This window comes from Pygocentrus nattereri, chromosome 13, assembly GCF_015220715.1.
Source record: "Pygocentrus nattereri isolate fPygNat1 chromosome 13, fPygNat1.pri, whole genome shotgun sequence".
Lineage (NCBI taxonomy): Eukaryota > Metazoa > Chordata > Actinopteri > Characiformes > Serrasalmidae > Pygocentrus > Pygocentrus nattereri.
This window is the reverse complement of record NC_051223.1, coordinates 25,330,260-25,351,080: the sequence shown is the minus strand read 5'-3', so window position 1 is coordinate 25,351,080 and position 20,821 is coordinate 25,330,260. Positions and strand designations below refer to the sequence as shown.

The following is a 20,821-nucleotide window of genomic DNA, read 5'->3' as shown; positions in this document are numbered from 1 at the left end:
GACAAAGTGAAGTTTAAATATGTTCATGCATACTCTCATACTTTACCAGATAGCAGGGGGCAGCTAAGGCTGTAGACGATCTTACACACTAGTCTTTCAGATTAGTTTGTGTGTCTCTTTTCTGTCCCTCTTCTGTGATTTATTGCATCATCAAGACCTTCATAAATCCTATGTATCGAGTTATTTAAGTCTGTGGGTTGTTTTTCTGGCCTTTTGTTGCTCTGATGATCGTCATAGCCTGTGATGTCTCCAAAATGAAAATGCTGGTATTGTTTTGTTTGTCAATTTTCTTCATATTGTTTGAGTGTCTTTCAGACTCTCGCCTCTGCCCCAGACACTCTGCTCTCACTCTCACCTCGTTTCCTGTCTGGGTCGGTTCCTTGTTCTCTGTTTGTGACGTCCCTTCCTGTCTGTGACTGAATATGCTCTTGGTCTACAACATCAACTGTTTGTTTTTTGTGTGTGTGTGTGTGTGTGTGTGTGTACGCGTGCTCAGCTACGCTCTCTGTGGCCATGTTGTTGACATAAACGAAAGAGAAAAAAAAAAGCACAGTACAGAAGCCTTGAGCTGTGACAGACAAAACATTTTCCTGTGCTTGCAATTTTAAGCTCTAAAATTGACACCAATGGAAACATACTTGGCATCTGAGAATTTTGGGAAACTTTGCTCAGCATTTTTTTTTGATATTTTAGTCCACTGTGCATGCACATGAAGTGTCGTCATCATACATCATCAGCTATGCTAACATTACAAAATTTGCACCCTCCCTGCTAGGCCTGTCACAATTATTACAGAACCGCCTAATCAGTTATTTGAGCTGACTGTAATCATTGTCTACATTGTTTTACTGTAATATTATGCAGCAACAAACAAAAAATGAATTAAGTGTGTTGGGTTAAGGCAAAGAAGCATAAATAAAAGAATTAAGTAAATGGATTCATTGAGACGTGCAGCACTGGACTTTTAGTAAAGTTTTAGTTTGGTGCTCTGACAAGTTTAGGGCAGCACTGAGCAATGTTTGTTGGTTTGTTAGCTAGGCAGCTAATGTTTTTAGCATGCATGCTAGTATTCTCTGCCTATGTTTTTACTCTCAAGAAAAATAGAAGCTTTGCTTAACTCTACACATGATTCTGTGTAACTGTAGACATTTGTGTACAAATCCGATAGCACTACCAATGTAGTACCTAGTAAGCAAGATGATGATTAAGCCGACTGGCCACTTTTGCCTTGTTACATTAATTTGAAGAATTCAGTGAACAAGAAAAGACAAATTGTTAATCACAGTTATTTACATGACATATAATTGCCAGGTAAAATGCCATGGTTGTGACGGACCTGCTCCCTGCCACTGAACTCCAGCGCCGCCTACTAGCTAGTTTTATAAAAGTCTGTTTGCAAGATACTTTACAAGTGACATTGTTTATCCCGCTAGTGTTTTAGTACTTTTACTTACCTTACTTAGATTTTTGAGTTTCACATAGTTAACCTGGTTGCTATTTCTGATTATTTTATGTTGGATACACATGAATTATAACTTTAATGTATGACATAATAAAGATACAAATTGGATTCAGAGAGTTTACCAAGACTACTTTTGAACCCTGTATAGCGAGATCCTGTATTCTATTTTTATCTTTTTTCCTTTATGTTTACGTTATGTTGGAATGATGACTTGGCACTTTATAGATCTTTTTCTTCCCTGTGGTGCTGATCAAGGCTTTGTAAATAAACATCTTTCCTCTGCCTGTGAAGGCCAGTCATCAGAGTTTCAATTGGGACACGACAGACATTCAGAAGAAACAAACTAGCATGATGGCTGTTTTGAGGATTTGTTTACTCCGAGTGCCTGGAGCACGAAGATAATGTGCTGACAGCTCTTTTTTTTGTCTCTGGGTCAAATGCTAAATGCACTGATGCACTTTTGCCATTTACCTGACTGCACTTTTGGTGTCTGATTGCAGTCTGCAGTATTCACTCCCTCTTCTCTTTCACCCTAAACTGAATGAACCAGGAAACTGCTTTCTGGTGGTCTCTTAAGCACTTACAGCTTTCAGAAGTCTCTTCTATTAGTTCAGAATTTCAGCTGAATGGATGTGGACAGAACTGTGTGAAGTAGGCAGTCGGATTTATTCTTAGAAAAGTTTAATTTTTTTTACTTAATTTAACTTTTCATTCCTTAAAATCTATGTGCAAATCTAAGACATGAGATTTAGCATATTGTTTTAAATGGATGAGAATGATTGGTCCATGTCAGTTGATTGGACTTATTGTTCTTTTGTGTGAAGTATCGGAAGTTAGCTGAATGAAATGTATTGTGTATTCCAAGTCATGTTTTTGCTGAAGGAGAGGAAGAGTGCACTGAGAATGATGGACAAATTGAATGAGGTAAGGATGTTTACATGCAGGAATGTGTTTTTAAGTCATTTTCAGAGGTTAATATTAAAGAGAAAATTCTAAGATTTGATGAGAAGGTTCATTGTTTTTGTATGTAATGCTGATAATCAAAAAATGTTATACACATGACTCTCTGCCATGAATAGATTTTAAAAGGGGTTGAATGATACAATAAGACATACCATGGTAGTTAAGAGTGATGACTGTGTTTAAAAATACTGCTGGTATTTCAGAATTATGAAGTCAAGTTTCTATATCACATCTGAAAGGCCAAAGAAACACATTCCTCCCCTTTTATATTTTAGAGGGGATAAAAAATTAAAGTCCTGGAAGACCTCAGAAGAACTATGCATGATACTAGTTCAGCAACGGCTAAGAACTGCACACATTCAATTTCTGCTTTCATTCTAACACCAGTCACTTACACTTCGGCCTGCTAACCAAGCTGTCGTTAGCTCAGCCAAAATGCTTACAGTCCCAAACTCCACAGGACAGTTTTGATTTCGGCAGCAGCACCAGTTTCTTGACTTTTGCTCTATCAGACATTAGTGTTCTGATGCTTGTTTCAGCAGAACACCAGTTGGTCAGAATCAAACCTGTACTGTGGTGAGTGGCTCTGTTTTGTTTCCATAGCCTACTTACAAATCTAACATTTAAGTTAGCCAATCAGGCTACAGATCCAAACACCACAGAGCAGGTTTAATTTCACCTTTCTGTCTCTTCAGTGCCAGTTTTATTAGCCAAATTAAAACATGTCCTATTGTGTATGGTGAACGGAGCTGTTATTATGCCGTCTAAGCTAATGCTAACCAGTTTCTCTCGCTCACTCTCTCACTCTCTCTCACTCACTATTTAATATTTAGTCATTTTTAGATAGAAGGTTTGACATTTTTTGACTTATGGCTTAAAATTGTGCTGTGCGTTCACCTGTTGGGCCATGCAAGTAAACTCCTTTTTTTTTTCTATTTTGAAATGACGCAGGATAAGACGGCACAAAAGCAGCATAAATGCTTTTTACGCTTTTACAAACCCACCCCTGCTACACCTTGAAACAAATAAACACCACCCAGTCCTAAGCCAAAAATTTCTCAAAACCATTGTTTGACATCAGGCAGCATGTTCATAAGCATTTCATGAAATAACTTTGTGAGGGAGCTTTTAGAGCTTTTAGAGACATTAAACGCATCAGATGTCTGGTTCATATCGCCGCAAGCAAGCAAAGTTTATTTATATAGTGCTTTTTACAACAGTGTTGTCACGAAGCAGCTTTACAGAACAATCAGTGTTACAGAAAGAAAAAGAAAAATCTGGGTCCAAACCCCCATGAGCAAGACAGTGGCAAGGAAAAACTCCCTAAGGGAAAAAGGAAGAAATGGGAAACTCATCCTCCTCTGGTCGACACCTGATAGCAAACATTTGTAGTATAAAGTATTATAGTACAAAGCGAGAGAAACAGGTGGGCAGTGGTTAATTTGATTAGTTAATGATTATGCAGCGGCAGCAGCAGCATCTGAGGGTGAGGATTACACAGCTTTGTACAGCAAGAATCTCAATGGTGGTCAAGCCGGTCCAGAAAGCTGGCGAGCAGTGGAAACCTGATCAAGGCAGAAGTGTGGTCAACAGTTTCAACTCTTTAAGTAGAATGAGACAATTTGTGCAAAACCACTTATATAAATTATAATTTTTTATATTAACCCTTATTATACACACATTTTATAAAATATGATGGAATTCAACTGTAAGTTAGTATGTGTGGTAAAAATCTCTTGCTATTACACATACAAACTAAACAATTGCTGTAATTTTATCTCATGTAATCTATCGGAATTTAAAACTGCTTGACAATAGCACAATTATTCAAAGTGATGGTGTTCCAATTAACCTGAATTTTACTCTTACTAATGCGGGTAATCTCCTCAATGACTGTGTGTGTGTGTGTGTGTGTGTGTGTGTGTGTGTGTGTGTGTGTGTGTGTGTGTGTGTGTGTGTGTGTGTGTGTGTGTGTGTGTGTGTGTGTGTGTGTGTGTGTGTGTGTGTGTGCGCGCGCGTGATGTCAGACAGAATTGGCACACCCAGATCCCTTTCTAACACACATACACACATTACAGTCCATCAGCTGATGAATGTGCTTTAACTTGGGGATTTGGCCTGGCTTTGGAGAGATTGATGAGTGGGCCTTATTTGAGGAAGTGTTGAAGTTGAGATGAACACCTGGCAATGCACAGACAAACACAACCAGAGGATTTACATCAGGGATATATCATCAATACTGACACACACATAACTAGTACTTAAGTCTCAACTGCGTCAATAGCTTTGATCAGATTTGGTCACTCTCATTAATTTGACTAAAGAGTATTGGTAGTAAAGTGGAAACCAGTTCATTTTTGAGGTGTGTGTGTGTGTGTGTGTGTGTGTGTGTGTGTGTGTGTGTGTGTGTGTGTGTGTGTGTGAGAGAGAGAGAGAGAGAAACTGGCAAGAATCCCAAGTTGCAGCTAACATTCCTGCATTCCTAGAATAATCCAAGCATGGATCAGGAACGCTTACACTTCCAAAACCCGGATACAAAAACATTCAGCTTAGGAACTGCCCCATTTCTTAGAATAGGGACGTGATCCCAAGATGAAAAAGTTTTTAAAACTTTGGTACCATTTTGTGATTGTGTTTATACCATTTAATTTAGTGTCCCATTTTGACCGGTGATGAATTTTTGTTCTCCTCTTTAATTAAGTTTAAGAAAAAGTAAACTGCTAATCAGGTTCTATATGCATTTCACATGATGTACAATACTGTGTAAAAGTTAGAAAACATCCTTTGTTTATTTTACTACCTGTCAAAACAGCCATTAGGATTTTCATTTTTTCAGCAAACATTACACAGAAGCCAGAAGTGTAATATCAGGACTCCCACATTGCCTTTCTTACAGCATTTTTTAAGGAGACTTCCTCTCAGTTTTTCACAGAATTCTTCAGGAATATTTTCAGTTCAGTCTTAGAAGTTGGTTGTATTTTCTGCTAGTCCAAGTAAATCTAAAATTATGTTGAAGTCTGGGGTGGCGGGTCCATTGTTCTGAGAATACCAGCAACGTCTGTTTGATTTGCAGATGTTTTTCTTTTTGTCTGTTTCTTAGAAACAGCTACTTGACAGCTACACATCCTTTCAGACCCACAGCTTTGAACTGTCTTCACACAGTGGAAGGATGGACAGAAACACATGTGAAGCTTGATTTTTCTCCTCTCTCTTAAAGGTGAAAGCTCTAAGTACTGTTTATCTGATAGCCAGTTGTGGTGGTCTAGCAGTTCTTGCACAGGTGTTAAGAGTCCCATTTTCTTTTTTGTCTTTTGACTCCAATTTTGGAAAGTCCCTTTTTTCACATATTTTACTTTGACTCTTACCTTCCTTATGCCAGTGGGTTCTTATATCTAATCTCCTCAGACATGTCTCTTGGAAAATAACTTGAATTTAATGGCTTTTTTGGTTGAGAAATAAAATGAATGAAGCATGGACTTCTGCACAGTACTGTAATTTAACACTAATTGCCATACTGCTTAGCTTATTCATTAAAACAGCAAAAGACATTTACTTGCATGCTTCACATCCTGGCATTTTTAAGAAAACCAAGATGTTTATGTGGAAATTAAATGAGATTCCTGTTCCTCTAATGCAGTTTAGGCAAAACGGTTCTGAATGTTGGTTAACCCAGATTTAGTCATCACTAGTTTGCCAGAGAAGTGTAGGCAGCATGCAGTGCGTTCTTAAGTGTTAAGTGTGTTGTGAGAATGCATTACATTTTCAGCTTCCAGGCATAATTGTTCCAGTGTCTGCCTGAATTAAGCATGTTTTTTGAGAATTAAAGTACTTTTTTTTTTTTTTTTTTTTTTTTTTTTTTGTTTGCTAGAGTATTGGTATTTTGATGTTGAAATCAAAAAGAATGAAAATGAAATGTCATTTTCAGTGGCTGAAGGTATTGTTTATTTGAGGGACATGATGTTGGCCTTCAAAAGGCCACTGGAGATGAACATGAAGAAATGTTCTTTTGTTTTCAAATTGCAGTTCACAGCTGGCCTCAGAATTACGAAAATCTCCATGATCTTAACCTATAACAGAAAAGCCATGTTTCATCAACTATTTTGAACTGTAGGCATTTTGTTTGTTTCCAAGTAGACAGTATTAAAAAAATAAACAATCATTATGTAACACTTTCATTTCCTTCACTTGGTTGATCCTTTGGCATATTCACAAAGACACACAAACACTCCTTTGCACAATCAGCAGGTGATCAAACGCCACTCTGCTTCTCTGGAGCGTGTGAACTGCAACTCCAGTGACCCTTAGAGCCATGACCTTTGACTTCAGTGGAGTGCCAGCAGACCCCCAGTACTCTGGCATATCAGTCCTGCTTTCTTTCTCTCTCTTCCCTCTACTTTCTGTCTTTCTTTCTCTGGGCCTGCCCCTCTCTTAAATGGTTAAGGACAGTGTCCTAATGAGGGAGCCTATTTAAAGTGAACTCTGTCAGTGCTAAATATAGAAGTTAAGATGCTCCCTCTAAGCTCAGAGCTGCTTCCACCTGCCTCATTGTGGCTTTGGGTCGGAAAGCTGCTACTCTCTTTCTCTACCTCTTTTTCTCTGTCTGTCCCATTGGTGGAATATTCCCTACATTCCTGACTAGGGCCAACCTTTGGCCCCACATCTAGAGTGGACATGTTCTCTTACCTGCGAAGCCCTCATTACTTGGTAAGTATTTCAAAATAAGCCAGAAATGGAGAGAAGAGAGAGTTGTGCAGCAGAAGTTGAGGTTTAGCTGTGGTTACACTAGTGTCTTAGGGCTGCTTAATGTAGAATAGTGACATATTGTAATTAGCCTGTGCCTTGCAATGTTAAAACCATGCTAATGTAACAAGGTTACAGTACTGAAAGAACTTGGTTTTGTTGGATTAGATGAATTTCTTGACTCTTCTAAACAGAAACTAATCAGGAACATCTCATATCAGTTAGGAGGTTCACTGCACAAATTGTTTTATGACTTATTGTGTAGGCATATTGTAGCCATTTTTGATGCATGTGAAAATTACTAGCAATATATTGCAGTCCTAGTTTTTTTTGAAGGTCATAGCCATATAGTGACCATAAAATGACCTTTTTTGAAGGTCATTTGCCATATAGAAGTGAGCAGTAGTAATGATGGCGTAACTCCTCTTGGGTGTCAAGAACCAACAGCAGATTTTTGCTCTACTCTGGTACTGAGATACACGAGAGCTCTGAACTTCTTTATGAATAGAAGTGTACTTTTAATGTGGGCCTCTCTTTTAATGCACTGCTGTACATTACCGATAAAATTCAACATCATAGTTTTCAAGTATGTCGTGATTTAAGATGATTAAGTTGACCTTAATGATCCCACTCTTTCTAAGACCTGCTACGCTATACTATCTGACATATTTGAAATATACTGACAGCTTGTTCTGTTCTGCTTCTTTTAATATTACACAAATGGGATCCTTACACAGTATTGTACGCCTACCAAACTACATTTCCAGAAAGGGGTCTAAAAAGCCTATTATTTGGCTTGATTCACAATACTAGAAACTGGATTCACAATGCAATATTTCCACAATATTCTGAACAAAATTTGAATGAACAAAAATGGTGGCTGTATCCAAGTTACTGCACAATGTACTAAAAAGAATAGAGCTCGGAGGCAGCAGGAGTGTGATATATGACAGTAATGTGTTTGAGTGGGTTGTTGATTGGTGCTTCTTTGTGAACTTTGGTGTTCAAACAATGACAAGGTGATATACCACCCAGCACTAGCTAAATGCATGTGTCTGGGAAATATATGATGTCAGATGCTGATTGAAAGGAGATGAGATTTGAGGCTACATTGGCAGAGAGGTGAACGAAGGTTACGTCGTTGCGGTCACTGGCGTCTGTTTGCTGATTAGACCATGACTTGAGTCTTATCATGTGGACATGCACTTTTGTGTGTGTGTGTGTGTGTGTGTGTGTGTGTCTATTTCTGTATTTCTAGGCTGCAGAAAAAGGGACAGTGTGGTCTGGTTCTGAGACCAGTGCTTTATATCCTCTTGGGGAAGCATGGGTATTCTTCAACACCTGTCAGCATGTTGCCCTATTAAGAGTAAATTTATCCTAGTTTTGCACAGGAGGAATGCTTATTTTAGTTAATTTTAGCTCTAGGAGGGTGAGTGCATCAGTGTATTGTGCTGCATTTATTTGAAGGTATAGATTAAACTGCTTTGATTTTAATATTAAATAAAATATTACGGATGCACTGGTACCAATACTTTATCAATACTTGACACCAGTACTGATACTGATAATTAACCCTCAAGTATCTGCTGGTAGAGAGATCAACTACTAACTCTGTCTAACATAAATACTCAGTGGGTACATATAGATCATGATATTTAAACAATTCCACCTTTTATTTTATAAATAATTCATACTACCAGTTGATTGTTTCAGTTAAGGTCTCTACTGGAGTGTGTATATGTCACTTTCCTTCATGGTCTCGGTATGCTCTGTTGCTGATACTGATACTTTGTTATAATGCCAGCATCAGTGCTGTTCGTGATCAAGTATAACACTATGAAATATGTGCACAGTTTTTGGCTAAAATAAAATTCTTCCACTGTAAAACCAAAAAAAGCTTCCTTTTTTGATGCCTGTATGTCACTACTAAGTAAAGTGTTTTGTTACTTATTGTCACTGTTGTTACAAAACTTTTAAGCAGAAGGAAAAATGAATTAGCCCCCCCCAAGTAATTTTGGGCTGTTTCTGTTGGTCCATTCATCAATTCAGTGCAATAAAATATCTCAATGTAGTAGCAAGTGCATTTTTTGGCGTTTTCAAAATTATATAAAAAATAGTTTTGATCAGATGAGATTTTATAATGCATTGAATAGTATGTTAAGACAGATTTTCACCCTTTGCCCATCTGAGCCATATCAGCCTTTACCAATTTTCTGTGAAAAGCATTTGATCGCAGTCTTTCAATTGATAATGCACGTCAGCACATCCAGCATACCATGTGACACATTTCTCATAACCCTTTTTGTCCCCTTACTCTCCCCACTCTCTCTGTCTCTCTCTCTTCATTGTCTTGTCAGTGTGAGCTGAGGTTCTGAGGGCAGGCCTGGCTGAATAGCCATTGTTTAGTCTGTACCAAGGGCTGTTGTCTCCTTTTAGTGTCCTTTCAGAGAGACGAGCAGAAAACCTCAGCTCTCGAATGTGTTGTCCTGTCTAGAACAAATAGAAACCGTGTAGTAGAATTTTTGCTGGTTGTTATCAACCTCTCAAGACAAAGCACTGTTATTTTTAATCGTTGTTTACTTTTCGTGTGTGTGAGGGAGAGAGAGAGAGAGAGACAGCAGGTGTCTGGGTCTTCGTTGTGGCCAACTAAAAAAACTATTAGATTGGTTAATGATAGGTCTTCATACACCACAAATACCCCAGTATGTTGGCTGAATTGTGCTGAAGATTCTGTGTGCGCCTGGGTAAACATGAGCTTCAAAGCCAGCTGTGTTGCTGTATGAACTGGATGTAATAGTCTACCCTGCACAAACAGTGATTTGTAACATCAGAGAGCACAAGTTTATTGTTTTAAGATATGCGGAAGTGTAGTGCACATGCTTATACTTTACATGTAAGGACTGAAAAAGACTGGACATGGACTCTGGAGATTCAGCCTAAATAACCTTACATGGCAGTTTGTCTTGTGTTTTCTTGAGTAACGACTAGGGGTTATATTGGTCTGATTTATTTAAGTTGTAAATATCAGGTCTATAGACTAGGTTAAATTAATTTTCATGTTTAGTAAGCTGTGCATGTGTGTGAGTGAAATTCACTTTGTCTGAAACAATTACTGTCAGGTTTCTTTAAGTGTCTCCAGAGCCAAAGACTGCTTCCCGCTGCTCTGTTTGCTTTAACTCTTATTAGGCTTGCACTGCTTTTGCAGGGAGTCTAGTGGACTGGGTAATATATGCATATATGCATTTACTCCTCATAAAAGTGCCTGTATAGGTCAAAATATTTCTAGCATGGAGAGACTAGCCAAGTAAATATCATGACCAAAGCTTGTCCCACAGAAGTGTAAATCTGTGACCTCATTTTGATCTTCACAAAACAATTCAAATTCCTCATTGCCAAATTTCACAATGTGTTTATATTTAAAAAATAGTGAACACAATAATGGGACTGGAAGAATAGTAGTGGGATATAAACAATAAAACCTTTTTTTTTTTTTTTAAAGATTTATTTTAAAACCTTTATGTCTGAAAGAGCGCATACTTTAATGAGCATCATTATAATTGGTTGTAATCAATTCAGGCAATACAAAAATCAGTGCTTGACTGCCACCTTCAGATTTTTTTTTTTTTTTTGTGTGTGTGTGATAGTACCTTGTAATAGTGTAGAAACTTGTCCTGAGTTCACCTCACGCAGGGCTTTTTCATGCCTGGCTGTGGCTGCTTGCCCCACAGGTTGTGACCTCCATGTGGTAGCGTGGCAAGCAGCATGGCTCTGCCACCTTTTACATAAGACCAGCGCCAGTGACCGTGCCACGGCATCAGTGACAGCCCTGCTCCCGACACAACCGTCATCACAGCCAAGCAGAGCCATCCACTGCCCTAGTAATTAGCTACATCCAATAGTAACGAAGGAATTAACGAGGGATTTTTTTTCATTAGCAAGGCAGGTTAAGCCACCCAGGGCTGTTTGTGCGGAACACCCGTAATTCTGTCTGATAGGAGAAAGAGGCTGGTGGTACTAGTGTCATGTACGGCAGATCGTCACTGTCGTAACCAAACCTCATTTATCTGTAATTTTAACTTTTATAGGAGGGGAAAAATGTCCTCAACATTCATGTGTGTTAATAAACAGTTTTATGTCATAAAAATTTGTATCATGTCATTTTGGACTATTTCTTTTGATTCATGCATCACAAAATTTTCTTACAATAAAAGAGCAGTATGTAAAATAGTATAAAATGGTAATGGTGTAAAAAGTAAATAAATAAAACCTGGAAAAAAAGCATTTAAAAGTTTTGATATGACAGCAGATGCAATGAAAACTATTCTGATAGCTTTCATTCATGTATGTAAATTCAAAATAATAATTCCAGTTTTATCAATTTTTACAGGAATCTCTATATTTAAATTTTTTTTAATATCTTTTTGTTGTATAGTAAATTGTTGTGAAGTAAATGCCTTTAGCTTTGCTGTGTGTATGCCCGCATGTCCTGTCTTCTTCTTTGTGTATTTATGTGTGCTTCTGGGGTCACCGCTATGCTCTTCTGTTGCTCAGAGCTCACAACAGTCTGCGTAACTCATTCAAGGCCTCAGACCAGGATGAAAGGTCATCTTAGAGGTCAAGTGGGTCAGGATTAGTAGTTTAGACCCAGCTGCTGCTGAAGGCTGCTCCCTGCTGTCCTGACATGCTATAATGAGTATTTACAGCATTTGTGGCAAACATTAACAAGCTTCTTTTCTGTACATTAATTAAAATATATAAAATGTGCTTATAGAAAGTAAATAGCTGACAGACTGAACTCTGTTTGGTTATTTGCAAACATACATTTTGCTGCAGAAATATTTCAGACCACAAAGGGATGGTTCAAACCTACTTAAAAGTTGTTGCTTGATCTAGTGTGTTGACATCCATGCTGATTATAGAATTAACGATGTAATTGACACATGTTGTGAATATAATGGTGTTTTGATTTGATTTGTCAGTGTTCTACATATTAGGGGTTGTACGGACCAGTTGACTACAGTATCCACTGCCCACAGCACAGTGCTTGAGTTTACTTAATAAAATATAGTGGCAGAAATAACAGTAGTGAACATGCAGGTGTAGAATCCAGAGAGCAATTTCTTTTTCTAAAAGGCCTAAAGTACCTTATTAGTGTAGAAATTATATGAGATGAAACCAGTTCCACTTCAAGCTGTGTAAGAGGGGAAGATTTCCTGATTTTGGTGTGCAGTATACGTGAGACAGTATCTCTAAAGAGGGTGTCTGAGCTGGAGGCTGAACTGAAATGCAACAAGAACTCAATGCATCTACTTTAAAATATACCATCTGCTACTAGCCTATTAGAGTAAGCAACTACTACTAGAATCTGTGGCCTACATTTGGGGTAAGCACATTCTTAAAAAGCAGATTCAGGATGAGCGTATGGGGTGTACTGAGAGACGTTGGAACCAAATAAGCATCTCATCAGGAGCCCTATCTTTGTTATGAATAATTAATAATGAGAACCTGAACCAATGAGAAAACGGGGATTTGCAACCATGATGAGACGAGCCTTCTGCTGGAGTGGATTTGGGGTCAGCATCAAAGCTGGCTGCCCTCAGGGTATAGGCACCTACAGGCACAAAATCATGTGATCCAGTCTGGAGCTCCTGAATAAGCATTAAATCCTTTCGCTGTAAATGTGGTGTCCACGCTAATAACTGATGTTTCCCTGCCTGTTGAAAGAAATGTATCTGTCAATGCAGATATTTTAGATCTATTATAGTATTTGTAAATATGTGTGAATGTGTGGAATGAATATGTATTCATTAAACTGATCAGCAGCTTCATGAAAATCTAATTAGATTTAAGGGTGAAGGCAGTTGTGCAGTTGTACAGCCTTAAGCACATCCGCTGATCTGGAGCATGATAATTAATGCTGCAGCATATCTGCTCTACATGCTCACATATTACTTTTGAACTGAATGAGGTTTAAGCAATTATGTGCCAGTATCATAATAACAGCAGCATTGCTGTGTGCTGCGTAAAATAAAACCACTTTTCAGATTTAAAACTACTGCTTCACAAGCACACATGCAACAGAAGAGAGCTGAAGGGGAAAACAGACTGCATATAGCCTCAGGATTTTCTCTCTCACCCTCTCTGTTCTTTACATTCATACATTTTTAATGCAGTACAATAGTAAACAGCGTAGTAGTGCTGTAAACTCTATCTAGTAATCAGCCTGCCTCCAAAACACAAACATTTATATCCACAAAATCCTCCACCTCCCCTCTGGCACATATGTTTGTGTAGTTGCTTGTATTTTGTTTGAGATTAAAGATTTTAACGTATGCTGATCTTTTAAATGTTGTGTATATTCTGTCTGTCTGTCTGTCTGTCTGTCTGTCTGTCTGTCTGTCTGTCTGTCTGTCTGTCTGTCTGTCTGTCTGTCTGTCTGTCTGTCTGTCTGTCTGTCTGTGTCTCTGTCTGTCATTGTTGTCTTTAGTTCTGGAGGTCTACTTGAGGTCTGAAAGGTTAATTGTATGTCCATCAGCAGTAGTGTGAGCGTGGTTAAACTCACTGAAGTGTGAAATAGAGCTAAACATCAGCATAAACTGAGAGACTAACACTAAATCACATTCTCCTTCAAACAGTACAGCACACTTTACACATCACTGTAAGGTTGATTTCCAACACAAAACACTGAACACACTGTGTAGGCTTACACTGCTGCTTCAATTCTGAGGACACACACACACACACACACACACACACACACACACATATATACACACACGCCTGTCTTATCACATTAAAGGATGAAGCCGGGGCCATGCGCGAGGAACGAGACAAGCACACATGGCTTTGGGCGGGTCTTGGGGGGCAGTGGTGTGTGTGTGTGTGCGTGCGTGTGGGAGATGTCACAGATGCGTTAATGGGGGGTCTGAGTGGATGTGTCCTGACTGTAAGCAGTCGTGTGGAAATGTAGGTTAAGCTGGTCATCCATTATCAGCTAGAGAGAGACAGAGTGAGCCAAGAGAAAGCAAATGAAAGAGTCAGCATCAAAGAAAGTTGGAGTTATGAGAGACAATATAATTTGAGTTAAAAAAAATATATAGTTGATGATGAAGAGTTGAAAGAGATGGTGTGGTGTTTTTTTTTTTTTTTTTTTTTTTTTTTTTTTTTTTTTTTTTTTTTAACAAAATTTTTCACTTCCCCTCTCTCGGTTTCTCTCTCACTTTATTACTTCTCACTCTTGCTCGCTCTTTCTTTCGCACCTTTTACCATTTCTTTTTCTCCTACCTCTGTCTTTCTCTCTCATCCTCTGTCTTTATCTCTGTATCTTTCTGTTCCTCTCACACATTCTCTTGCCTCCTCTCTCTCTCATATATAACTATAACGCAGTCACGCTCAAGCTGTTATGCAACCATCTCTCAAGCACTGTATAGTGGATCTGTCACACACACATGCGTACACATATGCACGGTGTTAGTGCCTAAAGGAACATATTGTACACACACAAATGACCTCAGGAACCATTACACACTCATCCACTGCAGTGTGTGCAGGCAGAGTTGTGTGTGTGTGTGTGTGTGTTTGTGTATGGGTGTATGTGTGGGTGTACATGGGAGGATGAGGAATGCAGTGGGTTACCATGTTTGTGTAGAATCCACCTCACTCAGACACATATAGACCTCTAGTGGTTGTTTAGAGCAACTGCAGGCTGCTTTTTTGACAGGGTGGCAGTTGTGTTTTCTGAACCTGGGAGTAAGCGTACTGTACTGAGTGCAGATGGGATTCTGTTGGAGTTGTGATATTCAGTATTCTCTATATATTTTGAAGAAAATTCCAATGTAGAAAAATGCCGAGTATAATCATATTGCTGCAATGCTTGCTAACAACACTAAAGCTGAAGGGCAGTGGGTGTGCTAGACTGAGCTGTTGATCCTTCACAAAATTTAGTCTTAAATTACATTAGATGACAAAATGAACAGAATCTCCATTCTCAACCATGCATGTACACTGATCCTAAATCCACTACAGCAGAATGTTCATCTCCTCATGGTTGCAAATCCCTGTTTTCTGACTGCCTCATGTTTTCTCCCTTCAAATCAAATAGCTGCCCTATTGATCACAGTTTGTCAATTGAATATGTGTGTATTAGGACAGATATTTATTTGTCAGATGCTGATTTTAAGAGACTTAGAAACTCTGATAACTGATAATATCAGCTGACATTGTTTTGTATTTATATTTTAACTTTTTTTAAATGGAATTCCACTGCTTCTCTGCATAGTTAAGTATAAATGTAATATCATAAATTGGTGGAGACGTTCATCTAAGGCAAGATTTTTCCCAGAGAAATCTTTCTTTCTAGTCAGATTCTGGTTCATTGCTCAGTGGAAATGAAATAAAATGACTGTATATTAATGGTCTCTACCTGTAAAGTAAAGTGCAGTATTTCACCAACTCGAAGGCTGAATTATGAAGACATCACTGAAGTGCTCCTTTAATAAAAAAAAATTCTAGCTCTGTGGGTAGAGCTACCCAGAATTCTTTTGTATATTATTCTCATCTTATTCTTATGTTAAAGGTTATGCCCCATCATCAGAAGTTCGATTCCTGGCAATGCCACAATAAAAGGTGATATTTTTGCCAATACTAATAAAACTGTCAAAATCAGTCAACATTATCGGCCAACGAGTATGTCTAGTACCAGTCTGTATAGATGTGATATAAGGCATAATGGCGTATGTGAGGAAGTGTGTGTGTGTACATGTGTAATAACCCCAGAGGGGCTCATTAGCATCAGTTAATTCAAAACATCTCCAGGGCAACAAGCACACTGCATCCACAATTTAAAACCCAAAATATCATTTCTGAGCTGCACTCAGGTGTGCGAACACCTCTGTTTAGAGTGGTGTTTCTCTGTTTTGGAGCTTATTATAAGCTTTTCATTTCTCTGTTCTTCTCACTGCAGCTGTTTTTTTTTTTTTTTTTAAGATTAGCAAGTCTGTTCCCTTCAGAGGGATGGTGAAAGAGTATGTAGAGAGAGTGTGTCACTAACTCTGGTCTTGGAGATCTATCTTCCAGTACACAAAACCTGATCCATCTGAGGTGTGAAGGTGTGAAATGTGTGTTGCAGGGTGAAACCTACAGGAAGGTGGATGTCCAGAAGGAGGGTTGGAAACCACTGGTTGAAACTCTTGTAGTCCTGTATGGTACATATAAGATTTATATGCGCTCTGTGAAAATATGTTAAGGCTGATAATAGATGCTCATAAGAATCATATGTTCAGTGGCCACATTATTAGGTACGTCTGCCTTGAATTTACACTCACTGTCAATGTTATCAGCTCCATCTACTATATTAGTGCACTTTGTAGTTCTATAATTACAGACTGTAGTTCATCTGTTTCTCTGCATACTTTGTTACACCCCTTTACCCCATTCACTGATGGTCAGGACCTCAAAAGGACCACCATCACACAGGAATTATTTGGTTGGTGAATCATTTTAAATCTTGCAGTGACACTGGCATGGTTGCGACATATGAGTGTGTGTACTAAGCTCACTGAGGGTGGTGGGTCATGTATTTGAATATCTGTCCCCAAGGACACCAATCACACAATACCACCAACACTACGAAAGCGAACACAGCTCCCTCATGTGACATGTGAAGCCAGCCGCTGCATCTATTCGAACTCCTGCAACGTCACTGGACAGCTGAACGTGCTTGGAGGATAACACTAAATGCTAGCTCTGTAGTGTCAGCTAACAGACGCCTGCACTGACCAGCATTTTGCTGAGTGGTGATGTTGGGCCATCCTATCTAGAAAGAGCAAGTCCCTTTGTGCTGTCTTAGACTCCTGGTCAGTGGTGGCTCTAGCATCACGTTGCAATGAACTTGCGATTTCCTGATGGTTTGAGGTCAACATGATATCAATGTATCAGATTCTTTGAGAGACAAACCAGGGCAGCATTCTCACTTCCTCTTTAGGGTGTGTGTGTGTGTGTGTGTGTGTGTGTGTGTGTGTGTGTGTGTGTGTGTGTGTGTGTGTGTGTGTGTGTGTGTGTGTGAGAGAGAGAGAGAGAGAGAGAGAGAGAGAAACTGGGAGGAAGATATAAACAGAGAAGTACCAAGAGGGCCCTCTTGTACTTTACTGCTGTAGGGTTGAATATAACCGACAGAGCAGTAGAGAAATACAGCAGAGGAGACGCAGCAGAGCTTTATCTCACCATGCTCGGCTTCAACACCTGTAAACGCTACAGCAGAGATGAGGAGGAATACGACGACGTGTTTATCTGCAGCGGGAAGCAAATGGTAAAAGAAAAAAAAAACTGTTACATAATTGTTCTTTAGTTTAGCTGCACCTGTAAGATAAAAAAGGTACTGTAAAACAGAACGAGGGTGAGTGAAGTGTCTGCCAGTGGCTAACCAAGCAAGCAGAAGAGTTCACTAGCTATTTTATTTCTGTTCTGTTTGTTTCTTATATTCATCATTTTTACACTTCAGCTACTGCACTGAAGTATCCTGAACGCAAACTAGAAAGTGTATAAAGGTTCCTTAACTACTAAACAAATTAATTATTGCATTGCTATTCACAAGATAAATTTAAGAAACCTATACCTTCAATTTGTTCTTCATCTTACTTTTGCTGATGCATGATGATGGTGTTCTGCTTTCAGTTTGTCAGAGTGAATGTATTTTTGTTGGGACCATTTACACAGACCATTCCTTCATCAAAACCCAGAATTTAATCTGAGACTTAGTAATGCTAAATAAGCATGTACTGATTTCAATACACTATTGAGAAAAAAAACGTGTTTCTGAACTTCTCTCGCTCTATTGAAAATTAGCTATCTAGCTGCATCTGATCTAGTTTTGTTTCTCAGTTGTTTTGTCCTATAGGGTCATTGTTTTACACAGTGACGTACTACTTTGCAATGTTTAAAATAAAAAATGGATTTTCATTCATACAAGACCATCTGTGTAATTGGACCTCATGTACAATAAGGGCACTTTTAGCTAGGGCACTAGAGAATATCCAATTGTGATTTTTCTGCCCAATATTGTGGCTGCATTTTAAATTGAAGATATTTCTGTAAATAAAGGCTTATTGTCCAAGAAGACCAGCATATGGTCAGCATATCCACTTTTCCTGGCTTGAGGCTTGAGGGCTGTGAGTAAAATTGCAGCCCGTGTGGTTTGAAAATTGTATCATTTTAAATTGCACCTCTCAGTTCTGCTTTTAACACAAACCGTATTAAATTTTTTTTTTTGATCATTTAAGAGAAGTCATGTAGAATCTGAAAATAAATGTTATATCCCCAGTGCAAATTACACACTGTTTCATTCATACAATTTGTATGTGAAATGACTCTTAAAGGGTAAAGCGTGTCGGCTAAACTTGTTTAGCTAATATTTTCAACTTACTTTAATAGATCAGGGAAAAGTTTTCACTTGGGATTCCAAATAGCGTATTGTTTCTGCAGTTTCCCTGCTATAAAATACAAAGACCAAGTCATTCATGAATGGGACTAGGTATATAAAGGCAAGAAAAACCCGGAGAAACTGTGCACTACTTAAGAATAATACACATGTTCATTGAAATCCACTGTGCTGTTGCATTTGCCAGTTTTTTTTTTTTTTGTTGCTGTTTTTTTTTTTTCTCTCTCTTCAACAGTCTGCATCATAGAGTAGGAGAGATGAAATGTCAGGAATCTCTCTTTTGGGCCTCAGAGCCACGTTGTAATGCAGGATATTGAAGAATTGAACATAGAGTCCATCATATTTCAGTATAACAGGAAGTTCCATGTGTATCCGTCTGTGAAGAGCCTGGATTCATCTGAATTCTACTTCTCAAAAATGCCACCTGCCGGAAATAGCTAGCTCATGGCTTTTGGCATTTGAGTGTTTTGTATGATTTGGTACGGGTTCAGCCTGTAATGACTTACTGCTTGGGATTGTGGATTTCCCTTGGGGCTGCACAACAGGAACAAAATACTCGTATCACGATTGTGTTGCTACATGTTGCATTTGCAGCAGTTCCAAAAGAGAAATGCCCGAGACACATTTGGTGGATATTGCCATATGGTTACAGATTGGCATACTTTTGTCTTAACAGAATAGTAATAACTTTTGCGTGAGTATATAAATAACTTGATGTATCAAAACACCAGCAGAAATTTCTCTAGAGCTGTGATCGGTCAGGATGTTCACATCATGCAGTAAAAGTATTGGTTTCAGGCTAATTTACATATTTTAGCTTTGTGTAATAACAGTATTACAAATTATAATATTGCGATAACAAATGCTATGTATTGTGCAACACAACTGTACCAGGCTCCTGTCTCTATGTTGTGGAGGAACAATACTGAGAACTCTAATTTGCAGAACTTTCTAGTTTCTAGTTAGATGTTGTCCTTTTCTAGAGGCCACAGACACTGACTTGCTGAGTAAGAGCAGGAACAAATGTAAAGAGAACCAGGGGATGTTCCACAACATAGAATTTCTCAGTAACCTGGATAACTTGGGTGTAAAATGAGGACTGTCCAGTAGGAAAGTCACTCAGCTGTCCTCCTATTGGACAAGCTTGACTTTTGGCTTAAGTTATCTGACTACCTAAGAAACCCTACATTGAGCAACACTGAGTTTATTGGCTTGTTGCTGGTGTCAGCACTAGCTTGTAGGGCTAATTGGAGAATGGAGGCTGTTTTTCTTTCACTGCATATCATTGAGAGTTTAATCTGATGGTGTTTGAGTTTTGTGTTTTCTTAACCTCAGTGCTCACAATGGCTGATGCCAAAACAGCGCTGCACTGCTGCCATCCCAGTTGAGACTAAGCATGCTGTGATGTCTGTAGTAGGGCTTAAAATGGTAACAGATTTTTTTTTTAGACAATCTTTTGTTAGTTTAGTGTTTGTAAATAATCCCTCTCTTAATCTGTCTTGACCTTTTATGCTGTCACTGTATTTTTCTTCTGCACCCTGTCTGTGTCCTCTGTTCTGCACTTCTTCATTTTTTTTTTTTCTTTTCTAAAGAATTTCATTCTGAAAGTGATGTTATAATAAGTAAATTTACTCAATGTTCTCGCAGCATACATTTACTTAGAAATGTTACTTTTTACAGTACTTTTTGTTTGGTGGTTTTGTTATATAGTATAATTATTAGTATATCTCAATACCAAATGTTATTTTTATGTCAGTTTATTGGAACAAAGGGTTGCCTGATGTCCTCTTCTGTGGAACTTCAGTACAATCCGTGTGGAGTATAGGGAGTCCAGCTGAGACAGACAATATGTTGTAATGTTTCTCTGGACCATGTGATGTCTGGTTTCCACAGCAGCACTTCCTCTCATCCAGTTCTTCCTCCATGTTGCCAGGTTTCTGTTAGTGATCTCTCATTTTGTTCCCCATATCTCACCTGTGTTTGTCTTTACTGAGTACATTTTTTTGTATTTTGGTTCTGTTAGTGATTTTATTTATTTATTTATTTTGGGCAAGCTATCAAACCGTTGAGTCAGTCAGCGCTAGACTCTGTGTGTAGCAGCAGAGGAATTTGTAGACATTCCTTGGCTTGATCAGATGGATCCAATTTACAGCCTGTTCACTCTTTGGAACAACAAATAAAGTAGTAGTAGTAGTAGTAGTAGTAGTAGTAGTAGTAGTAGT

General features: G+C 38.5%; 1 protein-coding gene across 8 annotated transcripts in view; it reads left to right on the top strand.

Annotated features, from left to right (window-relative positions):
* The window catches only part of arhgap12b (Rho GTPase activating protein 12b), a 69,975-nt gene that overhangs the window by 24,643 nt on the left and 24,511 nt on the right, over positions 1-20,821 (top strand). Inside the window, exon 1 of one of the 8 annotated variants that reach the window (XM_037544345.1) lies at positions 6,976-7,129. The exons of 6 other annotated variants lie outside the window; for them this stretch is intronic. In XM_037544345.1, the coding sequence (XP_037400242.1) occupies positions 7,097-7,129 (33 nt within the window). In that variant the 5' untranslated portion in view covers positions 6,976-7,096. Of the gene's footprint in view, positions 1-6,975; positions 7,130-17,339; positions 17,472-20,821 lie in introns of those variants that run through there. One more of the 8 variants, XM_037544344.1, reaches the window with a different exon arrangement.